At 40.7% G+C, this 20,763-nt stretch overlaps 1 protein-coding gene and 1 long non-coding RNA gene across 6 annotated transcripts in view; one reads left to right on the forward strand and one right to left on the reverse strand.

Annotated features, from left to right (window-relative positions):
- Positions 1 to 20,763, forward strand: part of ADGRB3 (adhesion G protein-coupled receptor B3) — a 455,754-nt gene that overhangs the window by 424,323 nt on the left and 10,668 nt on the right. For 4 of the 5 annotated variants that reach the window (XM_083729828.1, XM_083729825.1, XM_083729824.1 and 1 more), the window contains 4 exons: positions 2,363 to 2,458; positions 4,764 to 4,803; positions 7,005 to 7,648; positions 16,284 to 16,415. In XM_083729828.1, coding sequence (XP_083585954.1) covers positions 2,363 to 2,458; positions 4,764 to 4,803; positions 7,005 to 7,648; positions 16,284 to 16,415 — 912 coding nt within the window. The remainder of the gene's footprint in view (positions 1 to 2,362; positions 2,459 to 4,763; positions 4,804 to 7,004; positions 7,649 to 16,283; positions 16,416 to 20,763) is intronic. The other variant, XM_083729827.1, reaches the window with a different exon arrangement.
- LOC310840845 overlaps positions 8,388 to 20,763 on the reverse strand; it is a 69,281-nt gene continuing 56,905 nt past the window's right edge. Inside the window, exon 3 of the long non-coding RNA XR_014562201.1 lies at positions 8,388 to 11,883. This is a non-coding gene — a long non-coding RNA (uncharacterized lncRNA). The remainder of the gene's footprint in view (positions 11,884 to 20,763) is intronic.

Here is a 20,763-nt window from a genome sequence, read left to right on the forward strand (position 1 = left end):
GAAACATGGATTTCATAATGCATTTTTAAACTGTAGACTGGAAAATAGTCCATTTCCTCTCATTCTCGGCACAGACATTTTAGTACATGGAAACAGAGAAACATATATAGGTGTGGTAAATAAATGAACTGGCAACTTCAGTTTCTATAAAAAGTTTCAAATGATATCAGTGCCGACATGAAAGCAGCTGTAGTTGGAGTTTTTTATATGTCTTAGAATGTGTCTTACTAAATCTCATCACGCTGTCCAGAAGAATTCCCCGTAATTACTTGAGTCTGCTTCAAGGGATGCTCTAGGACTGGAAAAAACCCAGGGAGGCTTCAGATACAATTTGAAGCTTCTCACAATGTTGATTTCAAAATGTTGCACAGTAAACCCACAAAATGAAGACAAGCACCACCAACCAAGTCCATTACAGTGGTACCTTGGGTTACAGATGCTTCAGGTTACAGACTCCTCTAACCCAGAAACAGACCTCGGGTTAAGAACTTTGCTTCAGGATGAGAATAGAAATCATGCGGCGGAGCTGCGGCGGCAGCAGGAGGCCCCATTAGCTAAAGTGGTACCTCAGATTAAGACAGGTTAAGAATGGACCTTCAGAACAAATTAAGTTCTTAACCCAGGGCACCTCTGCTTCTTCTTCTTCTTCTTCTTCTTCTTCTTCTTCTTCTTCTTCTTCTTCTTCTTCATTTGTAGACCCATTGTAGACCCATCCGACTGGGTTGCCCCAGCCACTTTGGGCAGCTTCCAGAATATATAAAAACACAGTAAAACATTAAACCTTAAAAAATCCTCAGATGCTTCATAAATGTTATATAATTACTCATCTCCCTGACATATGATGGGAGGGTATTCCACAGGGTGGGCGCAACTACCGAGAAGGCCTTCTGCCTGGTTCCCTCTAGCTTCACTTCTCACAGCGTGGAAACCACCAGAAGGCCCTCGGTGCTGAATGATGGGGGTGGAGACACTCCTTCAGGGGTACTAGGCCTAGGCTGTATAAAGCTTTAAAGGTCAGCACCAACACTTTGAACTGTGCTCGGAAATGTACTGGGAGTCAATGTAGGTCTTTCAATACCGGTGTTATATGGTCTCGGCGGCCGCTCCCAGTCACCAGTCTAGCCGCTGCATTCTGGATTAATTATACTTTCTGAGTCACCTTCAAAGGTAAAATGCACTGCAGTAGTCCAAGCAGGAAATAACCAGTGCATGTGCCACCGACATCTGGAGGGCTGGGAGTCCCCCACACCTGATGTAAATGATAGCATGGCTACTATCTCAAGTAGGCAGAAGTAGACATTATTCATATTTCAGTACAAGTGTAAAATGATCACAAGTCATGAATCCTTAATTACCAGGTTTTGAATTCAGCAATTTGTTAAACATGTTTTATTGAGATAGGTGATAGATATGGTGTGTGTGTGTGTGTGTGTGTGTGTGTGTCTGTGTTCAGATCCTAATTTGAATTATGTCAAAACCTAAAGATTGGCAATAAAGTGAGGGGAAAAAAACTTATTTATTTTCTCCTTTTCCTGTGTTCTTAATTATTGGGATATATATCTGTATCTGTATCTTTTTAACCCATGCCTAGCATTTAAAGCTATACTACCACCCCATATCTAAACTGCAGAGACTAAAAATAAAAAATAAAAATAGAGGACACGTGAGGAGAGAGGGCAAGTTATAAGAGCTTTGAATTGGTTACTGTTGCTAAGGAAACCACTTCCTTGGTACCCGCACGTTCAGCACATCTGTCTCTCTTGCTGTGTCTGGCTCTGAGAGAAGCTTGCAGCTTCATGTCAAAGGGTAAGAGAAAAACCTGAAGAAACTGCTTTAAAAGAATATACCTTGAGCACTGAATATCAGAAAAGCCAGAGGAGCTACAGAGAAGAATTTAATAGGATCTCATATTCAATTGTTTTGCAGCGTGCTCAAATAATGGAGATCACCCCCAGGATGGTAGCCGTTGTTTGCTTGCTCTTGGCATTCGGCAAAAGCTAGCAAACAAACAGTACCAGTCTGAAGTGTTCTCCATCTGGCTGGCCTTACAAAGCATGCATTAAATTTATCACTGAGTTTGCAGCGTTGGGGGTGCTCTTGGGCCTATCAGTGGTTACACGTGCCTTTTGTGTCTCCTGACATCTGAGGTATGGGCAGGGAGGCACACGCTTGTGTGCTGTGCATTAACCCAATGGTGGTACCATTTTATGTATTTGCTTCAGTCCTGTCAACTGTACTGCATCATCCAAAGATGGCATCCTAAACACTACTCTGTGACAACTGAAGCATTGCTATTATTGCTTTTTAATAATTTTGTCTATATTTTAAAGAGGTGTGCTGAATTCTTGGCGTCTTTCACCAGGTTCAAGATGCGTTTAGATGCCGTTTAAGAAACTGCCAGGATCCAATCAATGCAGATTCTTCAAGTTCATTTCCTAATGGACACGCTCAAATCATGGTTAGTTTTTATTGCTCCTTGCCTGCTATTTCCAGTTGGCTCTTGTGGGCAAAATGAACATTTCAATAGTGTACAGCGTTTGGTTGTTAAAGGTGCCCCACAAGCATACGTTTGCCTTCATTATTCCATTTATTTAATTATATTTCGTAAATAGAACGCCTTCTCTCTTTTGAAATCCAGCTGGCAGCGGTATTGGTTGGATTTCAGCATCAGCTAAAAAAATATATATCTTTAGCCATGCTTTTAGTGATGTGGGATATTGATGTATTAGTCACTGACTGGTATATGGAGGAGGAGTTGTAATATATATTCGCTTTATATTGTTCTAATGTTTATTGTATCTGTCAGATTATCTTTTTGATATTTGTTTATTACATTTATTTCTGACCTTGCCACCAAGGAGCTCAGTGTGGTGTATATAGTTCTCCTCACAACAACCCTGTGAGGTAGGTTAGGCTAAGAGTGAGTCACTAACCCAACGTCAGCCCGTGAGCTTCATGGCCGAGTGAGGATTTGAACCCTGGTCTCCCAGGTCCTTGTCCAACACTCTAGGTTCTATGTCAATGAAGATGGAATGGGAATAAAGACACACACACACACACACACACAAATATACAGTACAAAATACACACTTATACATACACTATGAACACCTTTTCTCACTCATATAGTCTAGTTGCCACTTTTCCTGCATGGAATTATAATTTCTGAGATAGAATGCTAGGGTCATGTAGGGTTAAAAATAGTAATAAAACATAACTATTTGCATAGTGCATTTCAAATGTTCGGAAGTGCTTTGTGTACATTATCGCAGTAATCCTTACAAGAGGCACCTAAGAAGGGTAAGACGCAACAGAATACGGAGCAGACTCTGCTGCTTCAGAGACACAGGGCTGGAACCAATGAGCAGAACTTGCAAGAGAGCAGACTTTGGCTCGATGATAGGGAAAATATCTAATGGTAAGAGCTGTTTTAAGAGTGGTACAGGCTGCCTTGGGAGATGGTTGCCTCTCCTCCACCGGAGGTGTTTAAGCAGCGGCTGTAGAGCCATCTGTCAAGGATGCTGTCATTGCAAGATTCCTGCACTGAGAGAGGTGACCTCCAAGGTACCTTCCAACTCTAAAATTATATGATATATGAGTCTATAGAACAATATTATACTTCCCATATTGCAGTCTAGGGGGTGAGAGTGGGTTTCTTAAGGCAAGCTCGTGCCAGAGGTAAAATTGCTAGCTCAGACTGCTGGCCATTATGCTATACCATAACCGTTTTTGAAATGGTACTGACTTTGGCAGAATTCACTTATCCTTCTATCCTGCCTTTCTCAGAAGCTCGATGTGGAATTTGGGAATTACACTGTGATTGATGCAAGGGACTACAAGAAATGAGTATACAGATGGTCTTCTGCATAGTCATCTGAATGGCATATGGCAGAAAGGAACTTAGTGAATCCCAGCAGCTCCCTTAGAATTCCACACTAATACTAGGGAAATTGCTTTAACTAAGCACTGCATAATAGCCCACTGCATGTACACACAGCAAATGCGCAGTAGAACACTTGGAGCACTCTGGAAGGCTCTTCTTGCAAAGAGCAAATTAATGCCCTTGAAAATGTTACAAAACGGTAGCTGTGAAATGTTCAGCTGTATATTTATGTGTACAGTGTTAAGTGTGGAAGTGTGTTTTTTTAAATGTGGAAACTCACCAAAGCCACCTGCCTCAACAGAAAGCTTGGAAGCTTTATAGAGCTGATTCTTTTGGTTATGCAAATATAGGATTGCAGGGAGATATTTAAGTAAGAGTTTTCCTGTGGCATACTCAACAGCAGCATGCCTTCTTCTGAATTCTTTAATTTGGACTAAAATATTCCTTGATGTATCCCTACACTTGATGTAAATGGAGCCATCAGTCCAAGGGGCTACATTGTAGAAATGATGATTAAGTGAAGTTAGCCCATTGTTGAGTTTGAGAACACACTAGCACAGAAAGTACAGGATCCAACGTAGCAGTGTGGCAATCATTCAATCTGTGCAATGATTTTTTGCCTGCACAAGAGAACATTTTCCCCCTCTCCCCTGTCCAACATGCCCCTAGATTTGTTATAGGGGTTTCCCTAAACCTCTAGAGCAGTGGTTCGCAATTAGCTAAGTACTGCAGGCCCTCTGTTTTTCAAATGCCAAACCCTGAACACCCTACTTTGAAAATTTTGATATCTTTATGGTAGCTTTTGTTATATGAATGGTGCCACGGATGTTGATGAGTGGCAATGCTTGTCTTAATAAACTTTTATTTGTTATTGTTACAGACAGATTTTGAAAAAGATGTGGACATTGCCTGTCGATCAGGTAAGGCTGTCAGATCACCATGTGAATGTAGGAAGATCAGATAAAAATTTACTTTGTTAGTGTAACTGAAGTGTCAGATATACATTTAGACAAGACTTTTTCTACCAAAAAGACCATTTTACCAATATGGAGGTAGGAATTGCTTTCCAGGATATAAATATTTGATGCCATGGCCAGAAATGTATTTTGCTATGCACCAGGAATATGACAAAATGTGCAATACAGTGCAGGCACAGCATTCTGAAAATGCAGTCTCTAGTAATCTTCATGTGTGTGGCCAAAGAAGCCAGGGTACAGGAAGAGGCTAATAAATGTCTAATCCTTATGTGCAACAGGCTTGAGAAACAGCTCCTTGTAAGCTGTTGAGTCTGCACGCACCAGAGCTCTTGCATCTGCAAGCATTCACTGGATTGGGGTAATTATATGCAGCCAGACTATCATGTAAGAAGCCTTTGAAAAGCTGCTTGTAATAGGAATAGCAATTAAACAAGCATACACAACCTTACTATCAGCCCCCCTCCCCAAAAAACATGTTCTCTAAATATACAATTAATACTATACCAGATTAAAGTGCATTTATCATTCTTCTGAATTAAATGCAAATTGCCATCAATGAATTCAAAAAAATCTGAATTTTAAATGGTTCAGAGTTTCTTTCTGATTGTGCTGGCTAAAAAAGGGTTCATGATCAGCAGTTTCCTTTGGCAACTGCAAACAAAATGTTGTTTAAGAGCGCTTACGAACGGGAATGGGATATTCCTCGGTTCTAATCCTGAGCTCTGCTGTGCCAGCAAAATAGTCATCAGGCTACAGATTTTTTCAGTCAGTGGGTTCATTCCAATTCTAGTCCTACTCAAGAGTAGATCCATTGAAATTAATGGACCTAACTAAATCCTTGCATTAATTTAAATGGGTCTACTCTGCATAGAACTAGTACTGGATATGGTAAAATGTCCTAGAATAACACTGGAAACAATGCATTAACACTATTCACCATGATGCCTGTTTAGAACTGCATTGCCTCATCTGAATATAAACAGTTGTCACAATGCCTTTATCATCCTTCCTTAGTACTTTAATGGTCCTGTGATTTTTAGGTGTGGACTTTAAGAACATGAGCACCCAGGTCAGCTCCCTAATGACAGGGGGAATATGGTATTGCTCTCCAGAGCATTCATGATTAGAAACTGAACAAGAAAAAGATGCCTTGCAGAAGAAGATAGGGCAGACATGACTGGACTTTGCCTTGAAAAAAATAAGGGATTTAAATTTGTGTGGGTTTTTTAAATAAAATAAATGAGAGTCTTAATAAGAAGTGGGTGCTTAGAAATAGTGTAATGACCACTTTAACATTTGCTAAAATGTATTTTCTCATTTTCTGTTAAGTACTGCATTGTTAAGAGATTTGAATTGGCCTCGCCTCTTCCATACGTATCCTTGCTTCAAGGCCAATATTGATTGAAAGTGGAAAGGCAATCACATCTGTCTTAATTGAAAAGGCTGTCTTGATGTATATTACCCGGATAGTGTGACATGTGTTATAATATCAGGGCCTGTGTTATCCAAAACAGAAACAAATCTTAAGGGAGAAATGAAATGATTTCGCTTCTTCTCACAATGTATCCCCAAATGACAATATTCCTCCTTTATATTTACTGGCATTATTACATTGCTCAAAGCTTTCTCTAAATTGGGGGTGGCCAACTCCCAGTTCGAGGGCCTGATTTTTCTGGACCACCAAAACACCACTGATTTTGGCAGTGGCAAAAAGAAAACAAATTCAAGTAGATATAGCAATGGGGTGTACAGAACCCAGCACCCTGACAGGGGTGTAAATTGTCCCCTTCACATTCATCAGATTAATACTAATTTGGTTAGCAGAGAAGGGGTGATAACTCTCTTCCTCAGCTGAACTGCACAGATCAGCTAAGAAAGGAGGTCCGAGTGCCTGTGTGGGTGTCCTCTGGGTGCATGCGAGCCTGTGTGCAAGAGCGCAGGGTGGCTACACCCACTTTGGGCCATGTCCCCCACTGGTACACAGCCCATGAGGGTTAGCGTAGGGTGAATGCAGTCCCTGGGCCAAGAAAAAACAGCCACTCCTGCCCTAAATTAAATGGTGATGATGACATATTTGCAACCAGAGTGAGAACTCTACCTGCAGGACCTTTTGAAAACTTGTGGCCCTGCTCTCTCATTCACAGTTCTCCATAAGGATATTGGACCCTGCAGAGCAGCTACAATAACAGGAACCCTTTCTAGAATTTCACTGAACGATGACGAAGAGGAGAAACCTGCCAACCCTGAAGGAATGAGCTACTCAACGTTGCCTGGGAATATAATTTCTAAAGTTATCATTCAGCAGTCTGGAGGCATGCATATGCCCATGAGCATGAGTGAGCTGGCCAATCAGTGTCTGAAAAAAGACAACACAGAGCTGCGGCGGACTGTGTATTTATGTACTGATGACAACCTGAGAGGTGCAGATATGGACATAGTCCACCCTCAGGACCGAATGATGGAGAGTGACTATATAGTCATGCCCAGAGGCTCAGTGAATGCACAGACATCTCTAAAGGATGACAGCAAATTGAATCTAGGCATGGAGACCTTGCCTCATGAAAGGCTATTACACTACAAAGTTAATCCTGAGTTTAGTATGAACCCCAATGTAATGGACCAGTTCAGTATGAATTTAGATCAACACCTCCCTACCCAGGAACACATGCAGAACTTGCCTTTTGAACCTCGCACAGCAGTAAAGAATTTCATGGCTTCAGAGATGGATGATAGCACAGGACTAGCAAGAAGTGAAACCGGATCAACCATATCAATGAGTTCTCTGGAGGTCAGTCATATAAAAACTTAAGTGTATGCATCATGCTGTTCTAGGTGTGTTGGATGTAGGTAGCTGTGGGTCTCTGACCCCCTTCACATACACAGCAATAGCAGCAGCAGCAGCAACAGCAGCATGGAAGTTACTTCCCCATGGTACAATCTTATAGTAGTGAGGAGTACTGGTGAATATCAAAGTTCCATTAGTACAGGCTTCTTCCACCTGGGCCCTCCAGATGTTTTGAGACTGCAATTCCCATCATCCCTGACCACTGGTCCTGCTAGCTGGGGATCATGGGAGTTGTAGGCCAAAAATAACAGGAAGGCTGAGGTTGAGGAAGCCTGCATGAGTAGTACTCATCATTCACTAATTCAGTGAGAAAGACTGACACAATCATGCACACCTACATGGGTTACTGATTATACACATTCATGGATAATAAATTTGGCAGTGGCTACAAGTTATAATGACGGTATGCTGTCCTCCAGTTCAGAGGCACTGTGTTTCTCAGTTACCAGTTGGTGAGGAACAACTTGGGTGAGGGGCTATTGCACTCATGTCCTGTTTGTGGACCACCCTGACCTCTGTGAGAAAGAGAATACTGGAATACTTTGGTCTCCTCCAGGAGCCCCCTCTTGCTCTTATGATTTGATTCTCTAGAGAGCAGTGACATCAGCTTGCACCATGAGGCAGTGACTTCCATACTGTTATTACGTGTGTTTGTGTATAGGGGACTTTTGCTTACTGATTGAATGGTGTGGTTCAGGGTGCAATGAATATTCCATTTGTTTGTTTTCTTAACATTTATATTCCACCTTTTTTCCATCATGGAAGAAAGTGTGGTATACATGAAGTTCCCAGGCAGGCTCCCATCCAGACCAGACCCAGACATCCTTAGCAAGGTGGTGGCCTCACTTGCATACCCTGGGGTGCATTTTCACCAGCCATACATCACCATGTCTGTGCTGTGCTTATGTCACAATACTGAAAATGAGCAGGACTAGCTAGCCTCGTGTATGCTTAGACATGCAAAGGAAGGTAGGGCATGTATGATCCTCAGTGATAGGGTAGATCCAAAGGCAGGGACGGCGGGTGTTCCCAAGCCACAAGAGAGCTTTGACCAAGTAGGACTTTGGAAGGAAGAGAAGTAGAAGAAGGCACCAGGCTTGGGAAGAGTGGTTCTAGGACCGAGTTGGGAAGTACGCCTATATGATTGCTCTCAGAAAATGTACTTAGTTCAGAGGCACAAAACTATCCAGTGCTGAAGCCCCAACCTATTTAATAAAACTCTTCTTCCTGTTCCCCCAATGTAACCAAGGTACATTTTTAAGCTGCTTTTGCAGGGGTGAGCAGGAACTTTGGCACAGTTTTCCTGGGTTTTACCTTTGCTTTTTATCTTAAAAACATAATGGGATGGTTGAGTGCTGCGTGTTCTCCAGACCTTTGCCAGCTTAGCAACTATAAACAGACAAGGTAGAAGTTGAGAGATGAACTGGAGGCTCTCTGGAGACAGAACTCTTTCCCTGCCTGCTGTTTCTCTACTCCAAAAAGGAAGGGTTTTAAAAATGCATTTGAAGGGCACACATGTATTTCAAGCCTCCACTTTGGAGTGATTTGTAATGCAGAAATGGGGATGTTGGAAGGGTTAGGGCACTGCTTTATCCCTCCCCTGCTTCTCAAAAAAACACATTCAAACCTGTTTTTCTTAGTCACCATCAGGACTCATTTTAGCAAAATGTGTAGTTAGCCACTTGTTTTAATGCATCATAATCCGCTGTGCTGACTGGAATCCTGCAGTTGTTTATATCTCTTTTATGAGAGAAGGGCCGTGATGTTGGATGGGTAGAGATTTTGTGTTGAAAGGTTTGGGCAAGCACTAAGACTCAGGGTATGACATTAGGGGGAGTAGATGTGCCACAAGACAAGACCTTTGTGACAGACCAGGAGGGAGAGATGTTGGATGTTCCTTGGGAGAAAATAGAAGAAGCTGGATTGCCTATAAGTGGGCTTATTAACTACATATGTTTTTGGCTTCATTGTCATTTTCAATTATTATTACTACTACTTTCAAATGTATAAAATATCAAGAGGGACGGGTGGTTCTTTCTATTTTATGGAAAAAAAGTTTACTTCAAATTCTTCTCACACTGGAATTAAATGGCAGATTTTGGGATCCACTTTTACACAGGAATATCTGCGATACATGCAAAATTTATGATGGCTCATATTTATTAATCTAAAATATTTGGATACAACAGCTTAAGAAAACAATACAGTGGTACCTTGGTTCTCAAACTTAATCCGTTCCGGAAGCCCATTCCAAAACCAAAGCGTTCCCAAACCAAGGCACACTTTCCCATAGAAAGTAATGCAAAATGGATTAATCCGTTCCAGACTTTTAAAAACAACCCCTAAAACAGCAATTTAACATGAATTTTACGACGAGACTATTAATCCATAAAATGAAAGCAATAAACAATGTACAGCAGTCACACAATCAATCAATCAGTAGCTGAACTGGGTTCCACACAGTCACAAAAACAAAAAACACAAAATAAATAGCAAAAACAGACAGACTTAAGTGTAACACTCAAATTGGAAGTGTGGCACTCAAAATGGAGCATGTTCAGCTTCCGAAAAAAAATCACAAACCGGAACACTTACTTCCATGTTTGCGGTGTTTGGGTTCCAAGTTGTTTGAATACTAAGGCATTTGAGAACCAAGGTACCACCGTATATCAAAGCAAGGTAAAGTAACAGGGCATCACAATACACAAACACACTAGCAAAACACAAACAGTAATAATAAGCAGGAGCCGAATAATCTCAAGGACTGCTATGTCAATAGCCCACAAAAACCTGAGTGAATAAATGAACTTTCATGAGGTAGCCAAATGTCAAGATAGTTAATACCTGCCTTTTTCAAGGGTGTGCAGAGAGAAAAGGTTTCACACACTGAATGCTACAATGGAATAGACTTCCCTCTGGTTTCTACTAAATGTACTTTGGCAGGTTGTGGCACAACTAGAAGGGACTCATTGCAAGATCTTAATAGCTGGGCAGGTATATATATGGTTGAAGGCATTCCTTCAGATAAGCAGGTCCCAAGCTGTTCTGAGCTCTAAAGGTGAACCACAAAACCATAAACCTAGCCAGTGCAGGGCTTGCATCACCACACCTGATTGACTTGTACCAAAGAAATGGAGCTGGGTGTCATTTGCATATTGAAAACCACTCATAAAACTCAGTTGGATGGCTACCTGAGAATTTGGCCGATACCACTTCATTGCAATAATAATTTTTTATTTTTACACTTATATCCCACCTTTCCTCCAGAACAACCCTGAGAGTAGGTAAGGATGAAAGAATGGTGACTAGCCCAAAATCACATAATAAGTTTCATGGCTACATGAGGACTTGAACCCTGGTCACCAAGTCTTAGTGCAACTCTCCAACCACTACACCATAGTGGCTGTCAAAGCCGTGTCATCATATAATCTATGTGGCTATAGATTGGTCTGTCATATTTATGGAATTGTCCCTCTCCAGTACAGGTGTCAGAGACAGAAAGGAATTCCCTTCCATTAAGCAGAAGCTACCATTGAGCAGATGACAGGAAGATGTGTTCCCCAATGTTCAGTCTAATCATAACCTCTGCTATCATGATAGCTTTCTGCATAATTTACATTGCCATTTTATCATTACTTCCATGTAATTAATTAGTCATGTCAGTAAAGGGCACTTGTGTGATTTGTGGCCTCTGCTCATCAATTTTAAAATCTAAAAATGCAATACCAAAGATTGTTGGATGCATAATAAAAGAGAGGAAAGATTGCCAAGGTAATTAAGGGAATTGTTTAACTAGGAAATTACTTACCAAACTACCATAATACAAATAGTCCTTCTAGTTCCCATTTCCAGTGGGGACTCAGATCAACTTCTGACTTTTCTGGGTGTAGTTTATCCTCAGAATATTTTTTCACTCCAACAGGCAGAACACTGATAATGATGGAGCGATCAAATATTACTTTCCAACAGAAATTTGGTGGGTTGTTAGAGGCTCCTCTTTGATCTTGTATTTTTACTGCTAGCATCAAATGGACCTTGCAGAATTGCAACTATTGCAGAACATATAGGCCCATTGCTGTAACTGTACTCACATGCTGAAAGAAAGGAACACTTATATGAGTCATTTGAAACTAATATCCATCCTTTTCTGGGAAATCACTGGGTTGAATCCAAAGAACCTTTGGCAAAAGGAAAATAGGCATTAGTGCTGTTCTGCAATCACTGGTGGAAGAGTTTGCTCAGTCCTATAATAAGTAGGTCCTATAACAATTCTTATCATTTTGCAAAAGCTCACGCAGTGCTCCAGTGCAAGGTGTAAAATAGCATTTCTATGAGTTTTACAGTTGATATATGCAAAGGGGGGAGCCAATATTAGTCATACTCAGAGCAGACCATGTGAAATCAATAGACAAGTTACTAGAACATTTTGATTTAAGTGAGTCCACTCTATTATTTACTCTATTTTTCACCCTGCCTTCCAAGGGAGCCAAATACATCAATAATACAAATAAAACTTTAAAAAAACTATTAAAAACACATTTTTTAAAAAAGTATGACTAACATTGGATCGTACTTCAGTAGTGGTTGGGTTGTGTCATCTTCCCGGGGGGCATGCCAGTCAGGAAACTAGAAACATTGCTGTCTCTATTAAAGAAGACTAGAACAGTAACCTGAAACTCCTGATGCCACTCAGAGTGCCATCTAGTATCTAAACTAGAGAAAGAGCCTGTTGCCTATGACCAATGGCCCACCTAGTCCAGCATCCTGTTCTCCTGCCAGACATCTGCGAGCAGGACCTGAGCACAAGAGCATTCTCCCCTCCTGTGGTTTCCAACAACTGGTATTCAGAAGCATTGCTGTCTTCAATTGTAGAGGCAGAGCAAAGCCATCATGGCTGGTAGCCTTTGATAGCCCTCTCCTACATGAATCTTTTCAGATACTCATCTCTAAATCTTAAAGCCTTCTGGATTATTTGATTTGAGTAGTACCATCACTTCAGTCTTAAAAGATAGCTTTGGCAGAGCCTCAGTAGATGAACTTGTTTTTTTTAGGTCCCAATTGTGCATCTTGATGATCATACCTTGTCAGGAATAAGATGGAGCTATAGTCAGTTTCTGTTATGTATTCTGCGTTCAGTCTCATCAGAATATGATCTGTGTGTTTCCTTTCCCACCACCCCATATAGTAGCTACAGCCTGCCCTGTCTTTTCTCCATTAAATTTCATATGAACTCTTTCACCTGACTTTAAGATTATGTACACTTTAGTAGTTTAAGAGGCAGCAAGCTAATTTGCACACTGTTGTACACACCAGAGGAGGGGTAGAGATGTCTTCACCCAATGTCCATTACCTGTTTGGTTTCCCCCCTCCTTGCAGCCCATGCCTACTCCTGTTCATGAAGCTGTCACCTGTCAATATACACTATCCTCTGCCCATTCACATTGGCTTTCTTAAATATATACACATCTCAGCTTACTTGCAAAGTGAATGTGGCTTACATTTTCCTTTTGTATTGAAGCCTGGTCCACAGGTCAAAAAGAAGTCACATCAAGAGCAATGATCATCACACACATTTCACTGAACCTGGGATCAAGTCATGCAATGATGATGACAGCATGCAGGCATTTTGCAGTTTTATATCTAAATGTGTCTATATTTTGGTAGTAGTATACGATATTATTCTTAAGCCACAATGCACTTAAGATCTTCTTCCTTCTGCCATGCCATCACAACTGTGGTGTGTGTTAGTTTGCTTTCACAAACCTACTCTCATCCAGCCATTTCCTGTCTTGACAGACTGAAGTTGGTTCAACTTCCTTGGCTTCAAAGGAAATCTCTTGGAGTGCACTCCTTCAGTTCAAAGTGTTTGGTTTTCCTGACAAAATCATTTTGCATCCTTTTGAACTGGGTTGTGCTTTGAAAGAATACGCCCAGACAACTGTTCTCATTTAAAGGAAATTACTTTGAAAGGGAACTGCAGCTTCCCAGGTGTCTCGATTCACAGATGAAGGGCGGGAGAGTCTGGGAGAAGGTGGAGATCTTTGCAAGCCACCTCCAAATTAAGCTCAACTCTGTCTTCTAATGATGTGGGGAAATGCAAACACACACACACAAAGGAAGCAGATCTTCGCCTCTCTGTCTTTTCAGAAATGTATCAAACACAAACATCCTCAGGGAGAAGGAACAGTTCATTCTCTCAAGAAATGTGGCGTAAACAAACCCCCGAGCAAAACTGCACTATGTTAATTAAGGTTGTGCTCAAGCACACACACTTACTTGGAAGTATGTTTCATTAAATCAACAGCATTTTCAAGATGTGTTCTGTTAATGAGATATTACAAAGAAAATAAAATAAGGTAGAACTTCCACATATGCAAGCCAGGGGGTGCTGAAACAGTAAGGTGGTGGAGGAGCACATCAAGCCCTTCTTGCCTGTCACACTTATTTATATCTTTATTGAATTTATATACAACCTTTACTCCCAACAACTGCAAGGTGATACACATAGTTCTCCTCCTCCCATAGTCTCCTCACAACAACATTGTTGAGATCGTTTAGGCTGAAAGTGAGTAACTGACCCAAGATTTGAACCCTAGTCTCACAGGTCCTAGTCCAACACTCTAACCACTACACCACAGTGGTGCCTCGCATGAACTGGTGATAATACAGAGGCTTGGTTCCTTTGATTCTTCCTGCTCAAAAAGGTAAAGCAAAAGCTCTGAGAACCGGGCCTTGTACAATGAGACTCAGAGGGCCTAGTTCACAATTGACTCACACCACTCCACTATCATGCTGTTTCAACACACACCCATGGAAAACCTACAGTGCCAGAATAGCACTGGGGTCATTTTATGAACAATTTACACTGCAAGAGTGAGATCTGATGTCCCAGCAACAGCAATGGAAGGGGATAAAATAAAAACTATGGCTCACATCCTGAAATATAATATATATCTTCTAGATTCTGTGTAAAAGGAGCTATCAAAGAATGGCTCTTAGAAAGGAATAGTGTGAAAGCAACTTTTGTGTGAGCCCAAAATTTGATAAAGGCTGATATTTACATGCAGAAATTCCAGATTAATTTTGTGAATGTTCAAGAACTGATTTTCTGACTCTCAACTTTCGCTCTAGCATAGACCCAAACGAAAAGCTTGAGTCATAGTTTAGAAGAGATATGTTAAAGTAAATAGATATGTCACTCATATGTCACCCAGAACAGTTCTGAACTGATGCACCCCATATATATTTCTGATATATAGTAACTCGATATAATAAATCTGCTCGGTATGTTTCAGCACTCAAGTGAATAACTGCATGTGTAATATTTTTATTCATACAAAACCATTCTTCTATGACTAGCCCATAATAGTGACTAATAGCCTGCAAATCTTATATCCAGCCCTCTTAAGCCTAACTTCTGAAGTAGAGAGATCCTCATAAAATGATATTTAAGTTGGGGTGGGGGTGGAGAGGGGGGGGGAACAAGCAAGTAATCTTTTCAACTGCACTTTTAAATCTCTAAAACAAGCAAAAAAGGGGGCTTCACTTTTTGCATTTCATTTTGCAGAGAGAAAAGGAAATCTTGTCCTGGGCTGGGATCTTGGATGTCAAGTTTAATCTGAGAGTGAATTATAAATCACCGATAATAGGGATTTGTATTAATGGAAACATGGGTACAAGCTTCACCATAATGTTATATCTCTTGTTTCAATTATAGCCTGCACTGCATAATGTATCTTGAGTGATATCTTATGTAATTAATCAGGTGGCCGATTATAATAAGGAATACAGCAGGCATTCACCCTGTCTCACCGAAGGAGAGGGTTTGCATTAGTCATTGGGTGGGAGCCGTTTCCTCCTTGCTGCCAGCAGCTTAGTGCAGGTTGCTGCATGGAAATTATCCTTCAGCGCTATTCTATTTTTGTCCTCCAGTGAGCAGAGTTCAAAGTTGTTCTGGAATTATACAGCGAAAGCTCTACATGGTTAGTTCAAAGCTAAATTGACTTAAAATGAATTATTGCTGCAGTCTTCCTCTCCCTAGGTTTTTTACTCTCTCTCTTTCTTTCTTATGCTTTCCGTATAGGATGAGGCTTTGTACCTATAATGTGGATTTCATCACTGTCATATAACCATGAAAATAAGCGAGATGGAAAAGGTGCTACTGGGTCATCATTTCCTGTCAATGCAGGAGTGTGAATAGATTACATTCGCCCCCTCGCCCCCTCTCAAACCTCTTGCCCAATGCAGTGCCCACGTTAATTTGTTCTACAGTCAATGTAACTAATGGGAAATTTTTGTTCTGGAATTCAACCTAGATACACTTTTCTTAATTTCGGCCCATTGTTCTTAATGAACAGCTTCTCAAGCAACAACCGCCCTAATATATGCCTAATTAATTGGTATTCATTTACTTCTAATAACTCCCCCAGACTCAGAACAGTAGTTTATCCAACCTGGATGGCTTTTAAACTTACTTTTACCTGTTGTAAAAAACTTCTTTATTTGTTTGTTTGTTGGGTATTATCTTGCCATTCAGCCTTTCACAAAACCCCCAGCTCTCACCTTTACTTTTTGACAGGGCTGGGGAACCTGTGAACTTTCGGATGTTGCTGAACTACAACTCCCATCATCCCTGCCCATTGGCCACACCGGAGTCCAGCAAGCTTTAGAGATCCACAAGTTTCCCAACCCTCCCTTTGGAGATTACTCAGTATGCATTACTGCCACAGACTTATTCAGTCACCAGGTTTTGTTGGGGGAGGGGCAATGATCTCATCAACTATAATATGGGACATGAACCACCTATGTTTAGGTCCTGTGTTGATTCCAGGGAGAGAGTAATAATAAACGAATGAATGAGTAATTGAGGGTCAGAGGAATATAAATGTACTTGACTATAATTGGGTTTTGCTCGTCGTTATTTGTCAAAGGGCACTTACTAGGAGACAATTTTGTATATGGTGATTGATCTCTATGTACGAAGAAAGCACATAGCAGGAAAGTATAATGTGGTGTGTAGGGATGCATGGTTCAGGTTGCATTTAAAGGTAAACCTACTTAATTTGCAATTTCCAAAACAATGCACCTACCCAAACAGCAATCCTTCAAAATTTGGCCTTCTCTAAATTTTGCAGTGCCGGGTAATATGAATAAAAATGCATATACCAAGATAATGTGTGCATTATATTAGGGGGAATTGCTTTGCAAAAAAAGTATGTATATTAGGAGAAATCTGAGTTAAAATGCTGATAATACTTTATGAGAACTTTTTTAAAAATTCACAAACTAGTGTGGAAATGTGGAAAACAGAACGTTAAAATTGGAAAAATGAGAAACTCAGAGAAACCAACATTGACAAATTCACGCAACCATTGCTGTCACAAAGAGTTGTCCAGTCAGATTATTTATCAAGTACAGCAAAAAACGAAACAATAGGAAACACTCTTGGGTACATTTCAATCCTTACAGAACACAGAACATTTTTTAATACGTGAAAGCAGCCCTAAGACAGTTTCTCTCTTTGCTAATTGATATAACATTTTAGTCTGCTATTTTAATACATGACACTTATTTTTTAAGCTTGTCTGGTTGCTTACTAGAACAATGGGCGGTTGTGAACGGGGTCAATGGAAGGTGTCAGCTTCGCTGTGCCACAGTCCAAGACCATTACATACTGTGAAAACGATGGCATTCACAAAAATATGTTCTGAGTTGCACAGTTTATGCAAGATCCATTTCCTTTAGAAACAGAAGTCACCGAAAAGTATTTTAAGTGCATCGGTGCACAATATGAAAAGAGGTGCCAGATTCTTGAAGTGACAGATTGCCACCCCACCACTCCATACGCACATTTCACAAGTGACATTACGCAGAGTATATCAGAAATAGTGCAAAAAGGTTGGCTCCAACATCTCCCTGCATTGACCTGTTTGTCATTTGTTTTGTTCTTCCAGCACAATAGATATCTTACTTTCTTGGGAAAGTAGCATAACATCATAATAACATCAGATCATCATCATGATACCACATAACTTGTAGGAAGTAGTTCAGCATGTTAAAGTATTTCATATGCAATTGCTCTATAAAGTTATTTGCTTTTTTAAAAAATGAAGCCTTGACTCTGGCACTGGAAAACAGCTGAATGCTATCACAGTCATTGTTTCCTGGGACACTGTATGGAAAAGAAATGGCTACCTCAATGGACTTCCCATGGGGACAGCCATTTAGTTCTCTGTCCAATGACCCTATCAGTAAAACTGATGAAATGCCATCATTCTCCGCTGTATCCCAGGGCAGACGTGAGGCTTCAATTTGTGCAGAGCTTTCAGCTTTTTGATTGAGTAAAAAAGACCATCCCCCTAGCAGCCTGGCCATCTATAGTAAGATATACCCTACCTCTCATCTAAAAAGAATTGGACACACTCTATTTATTTTGAACTGCGTTTTGGCAGGGGGATGATACTATGGAGTGAAATGGGTAATTATTAATTGAAGGAAATTTGATTTTGAACTGGATCCATCTGCGTGGGTGCTCCGCTAACTACTTGGGTTTGAGGTAATCTGGAGGAGGGCTACAAATTGATTTATGAATTTATTTGAAGTAGACATTGTTATTACTGTTTTGATTTATGACCCACACTTCACCCTATGGTCCCAAGGCAGGTCACACCAATGTAAAATACAATACTGAAAACAAATTGCAACCAAAAGTATAGGGTGGGTCCTAAGAAATATACATCTCAAGTGTCAAAGCGCAGGGTTAAGAGGAGCACCTTCAGGATATCATGAAATATAAATTTCTCAACTTTACCAGAAGCCTTAAGCAGACCCCTTAAGCAGGTGTTGTGTGGGCACTCAAGACTAATTGCCCAGTTATGTACTTACATACACAATGCCGCTGTATTTGTGTCACTCATTAGCAGAGAAACGGAGAGAGCGCAAAATGGATTCTAACCACTTCGTTTTTCATTTCCTGAAGTGCCGACTTCAGCAGACCACATCCATCCATTTTTTAATAACAGCTATCAAGCCAGTGAGCAAAAACAAATTTACTGTCACCTGATGGTTTTTAAATGACAATTTTAATGACCTAATTAGTTGTCGAATCATCTATTTTCTCTCTGTGGTCATAGAGGCAGATCTGCTGTATCTGACATTCTGATTTAAGAGGATATCCTAACCCCTATAAAATTACTGTTTGTAAAACCACATTTAAGGTTTCTTGTTTAAACCTTTGGCTTTTTATTTTTGTACTGTAAGTGTTCTAAGCAATATTTATACAGCCTCTTTAGTTACTGGGGGGGAAATAAACCTAATGCATTGCTTTTCAAATCATCTCTTTTCTATCATGAGGGCTGCAATCCTATACCCACTTTCCTGGGAATAAGCCCTACTGAACTCTGTGAACATTCTGTGCACATTCACTTAAAAGTAAACCCAAATGAAGTGGCTCACTTCTGTGTAAACAGGGGGTAAGGTCAGTCTGTAAGCTCTTAACTTTGTAGCTGCAAAACCAGTAGAAAATATAGCAAGACCTTAATTCTCTTTAAATTGCCTTCACTGAAATCAGTGGGGTTGCAAAAATGAAAGCATTGTTCGCAGTTGCCTTCTAACTGTCCCATTTCAGCTGGGATAGCCATGCTTTTCAGAGACTTTAGTGATCCCACTTTTCAAAAAGCAACATTTTATTTTCGTCGTCCCCCCCCCCCCGGCGCCTTTGGTATAAACTGAAGCAAAGAGTTATCACCACACTTAAATGACCCTTTAGAGAGTATATGTCTTTTAGTTACAGTGATATAGAGCCAGACCTACCATTGGGCAAAGGGAGGGAATTGCCTTTGGTGGCAGATGCTGGTTGTTCTTCCTTAGACCACCACCCACCTCCATTTCCCTCTGTTGCAGGGTAGCAACATATAACCTACATGGCATGTTATCTAGTGTAAGATGGGATTAGTGTCCTGTAACTAACATAAATGAATTGTAGTGTGTGTATGCGCATGTGGAAGCAGATGGTTGCCTGCCCTTCTACTGCCTGACACATTTAAATCTGGATTGTTTTGGGCCCACCATTGTCTACAAGAACACATCATTTTTCTGCCAGGCTCTACTCAAAACCTCACCCACCCACACAGAGGAATGTGCCTCCCCATTCCAGGAGTAGTTGCTTGGTACTTGACCTCACTATGGATAATCTCGGTTGCCGTATTTGGGGCCAGGGAGGACTTTCTTTGCCGTATTTGGGGCCAGGGAGGACTAATTGCACTCATCTGAAGGTTTTGCCTTCCTCATAGCAGTTGCTACAACTTTGATGGGTTAGACATTGGGTAAAGCCTTACTCATGTTCGGAGGAGCGGTTGTTAGCCTCTGTCTTCCGCTGCGAGCAAACGGAGTATCCCGTTAAAGGGATCCAGGAGGAGGTGCTTCTGTCCAGATGCCCAGGAGGGGGCTACAGCCATAGTACTCCCCAAGTAGACACATACTTGATGTTTGTCATAGGTCCTCCTCATCCCTGCATCAACTGCCATAAAACATCCAGCAAGTGGGCTGGTTGATATAGGATATACCCAATACCTAGGTCAAATCCCCTTACTTCTGTAATCAATAAAGTTGTGGCCTTATTTGATCCAAATGAATGTTGTCATGTGTGGTTCAATGATCTCAGGTGAAGCGGCAGTTTCACAACGCTTTGGCACACAAGATCATTAAGCTCATGGCAGATAGCAGTGGCATCCTCAAATATTCTTACCTTTTTTTAAAAAAAAACAACCAGCAAGTTTTTTTTTATCATTTACAAAACCCAGTTTAAGGAGGATCTCAGTTTTCACTTCTGTAGGTAACCAGTTACTATTGCAAACTTTGGAGCGGTAGTTGTACAGAAGGATGGTGATTTAAAACAAAAACTGCAAGTTCACATGATGAGCTAGTGAAATCTGTTTGAAGATGAAACTGAAAAATATTTCATAAGGTGAATCTCTGTTGTCATGTTAATATTAAGTTAAGAAATGTGTGCCGTTTCTTAATGTAAAAACTTCAAATTAATATGCACTTGTGTTTTTTTT

Source organism: Podarcis gaigeae, assembly GCF_964106915.1.
Source record: "Podarcis gaigeae genome assembly, chromosome: 3".
NCBI classification, from domain to species: Eukaryota; Metazoa; Chordata; class Lepidosauria; order Squamata; family Lacertidae; genus Podarcis; species Podarcis gaigeae.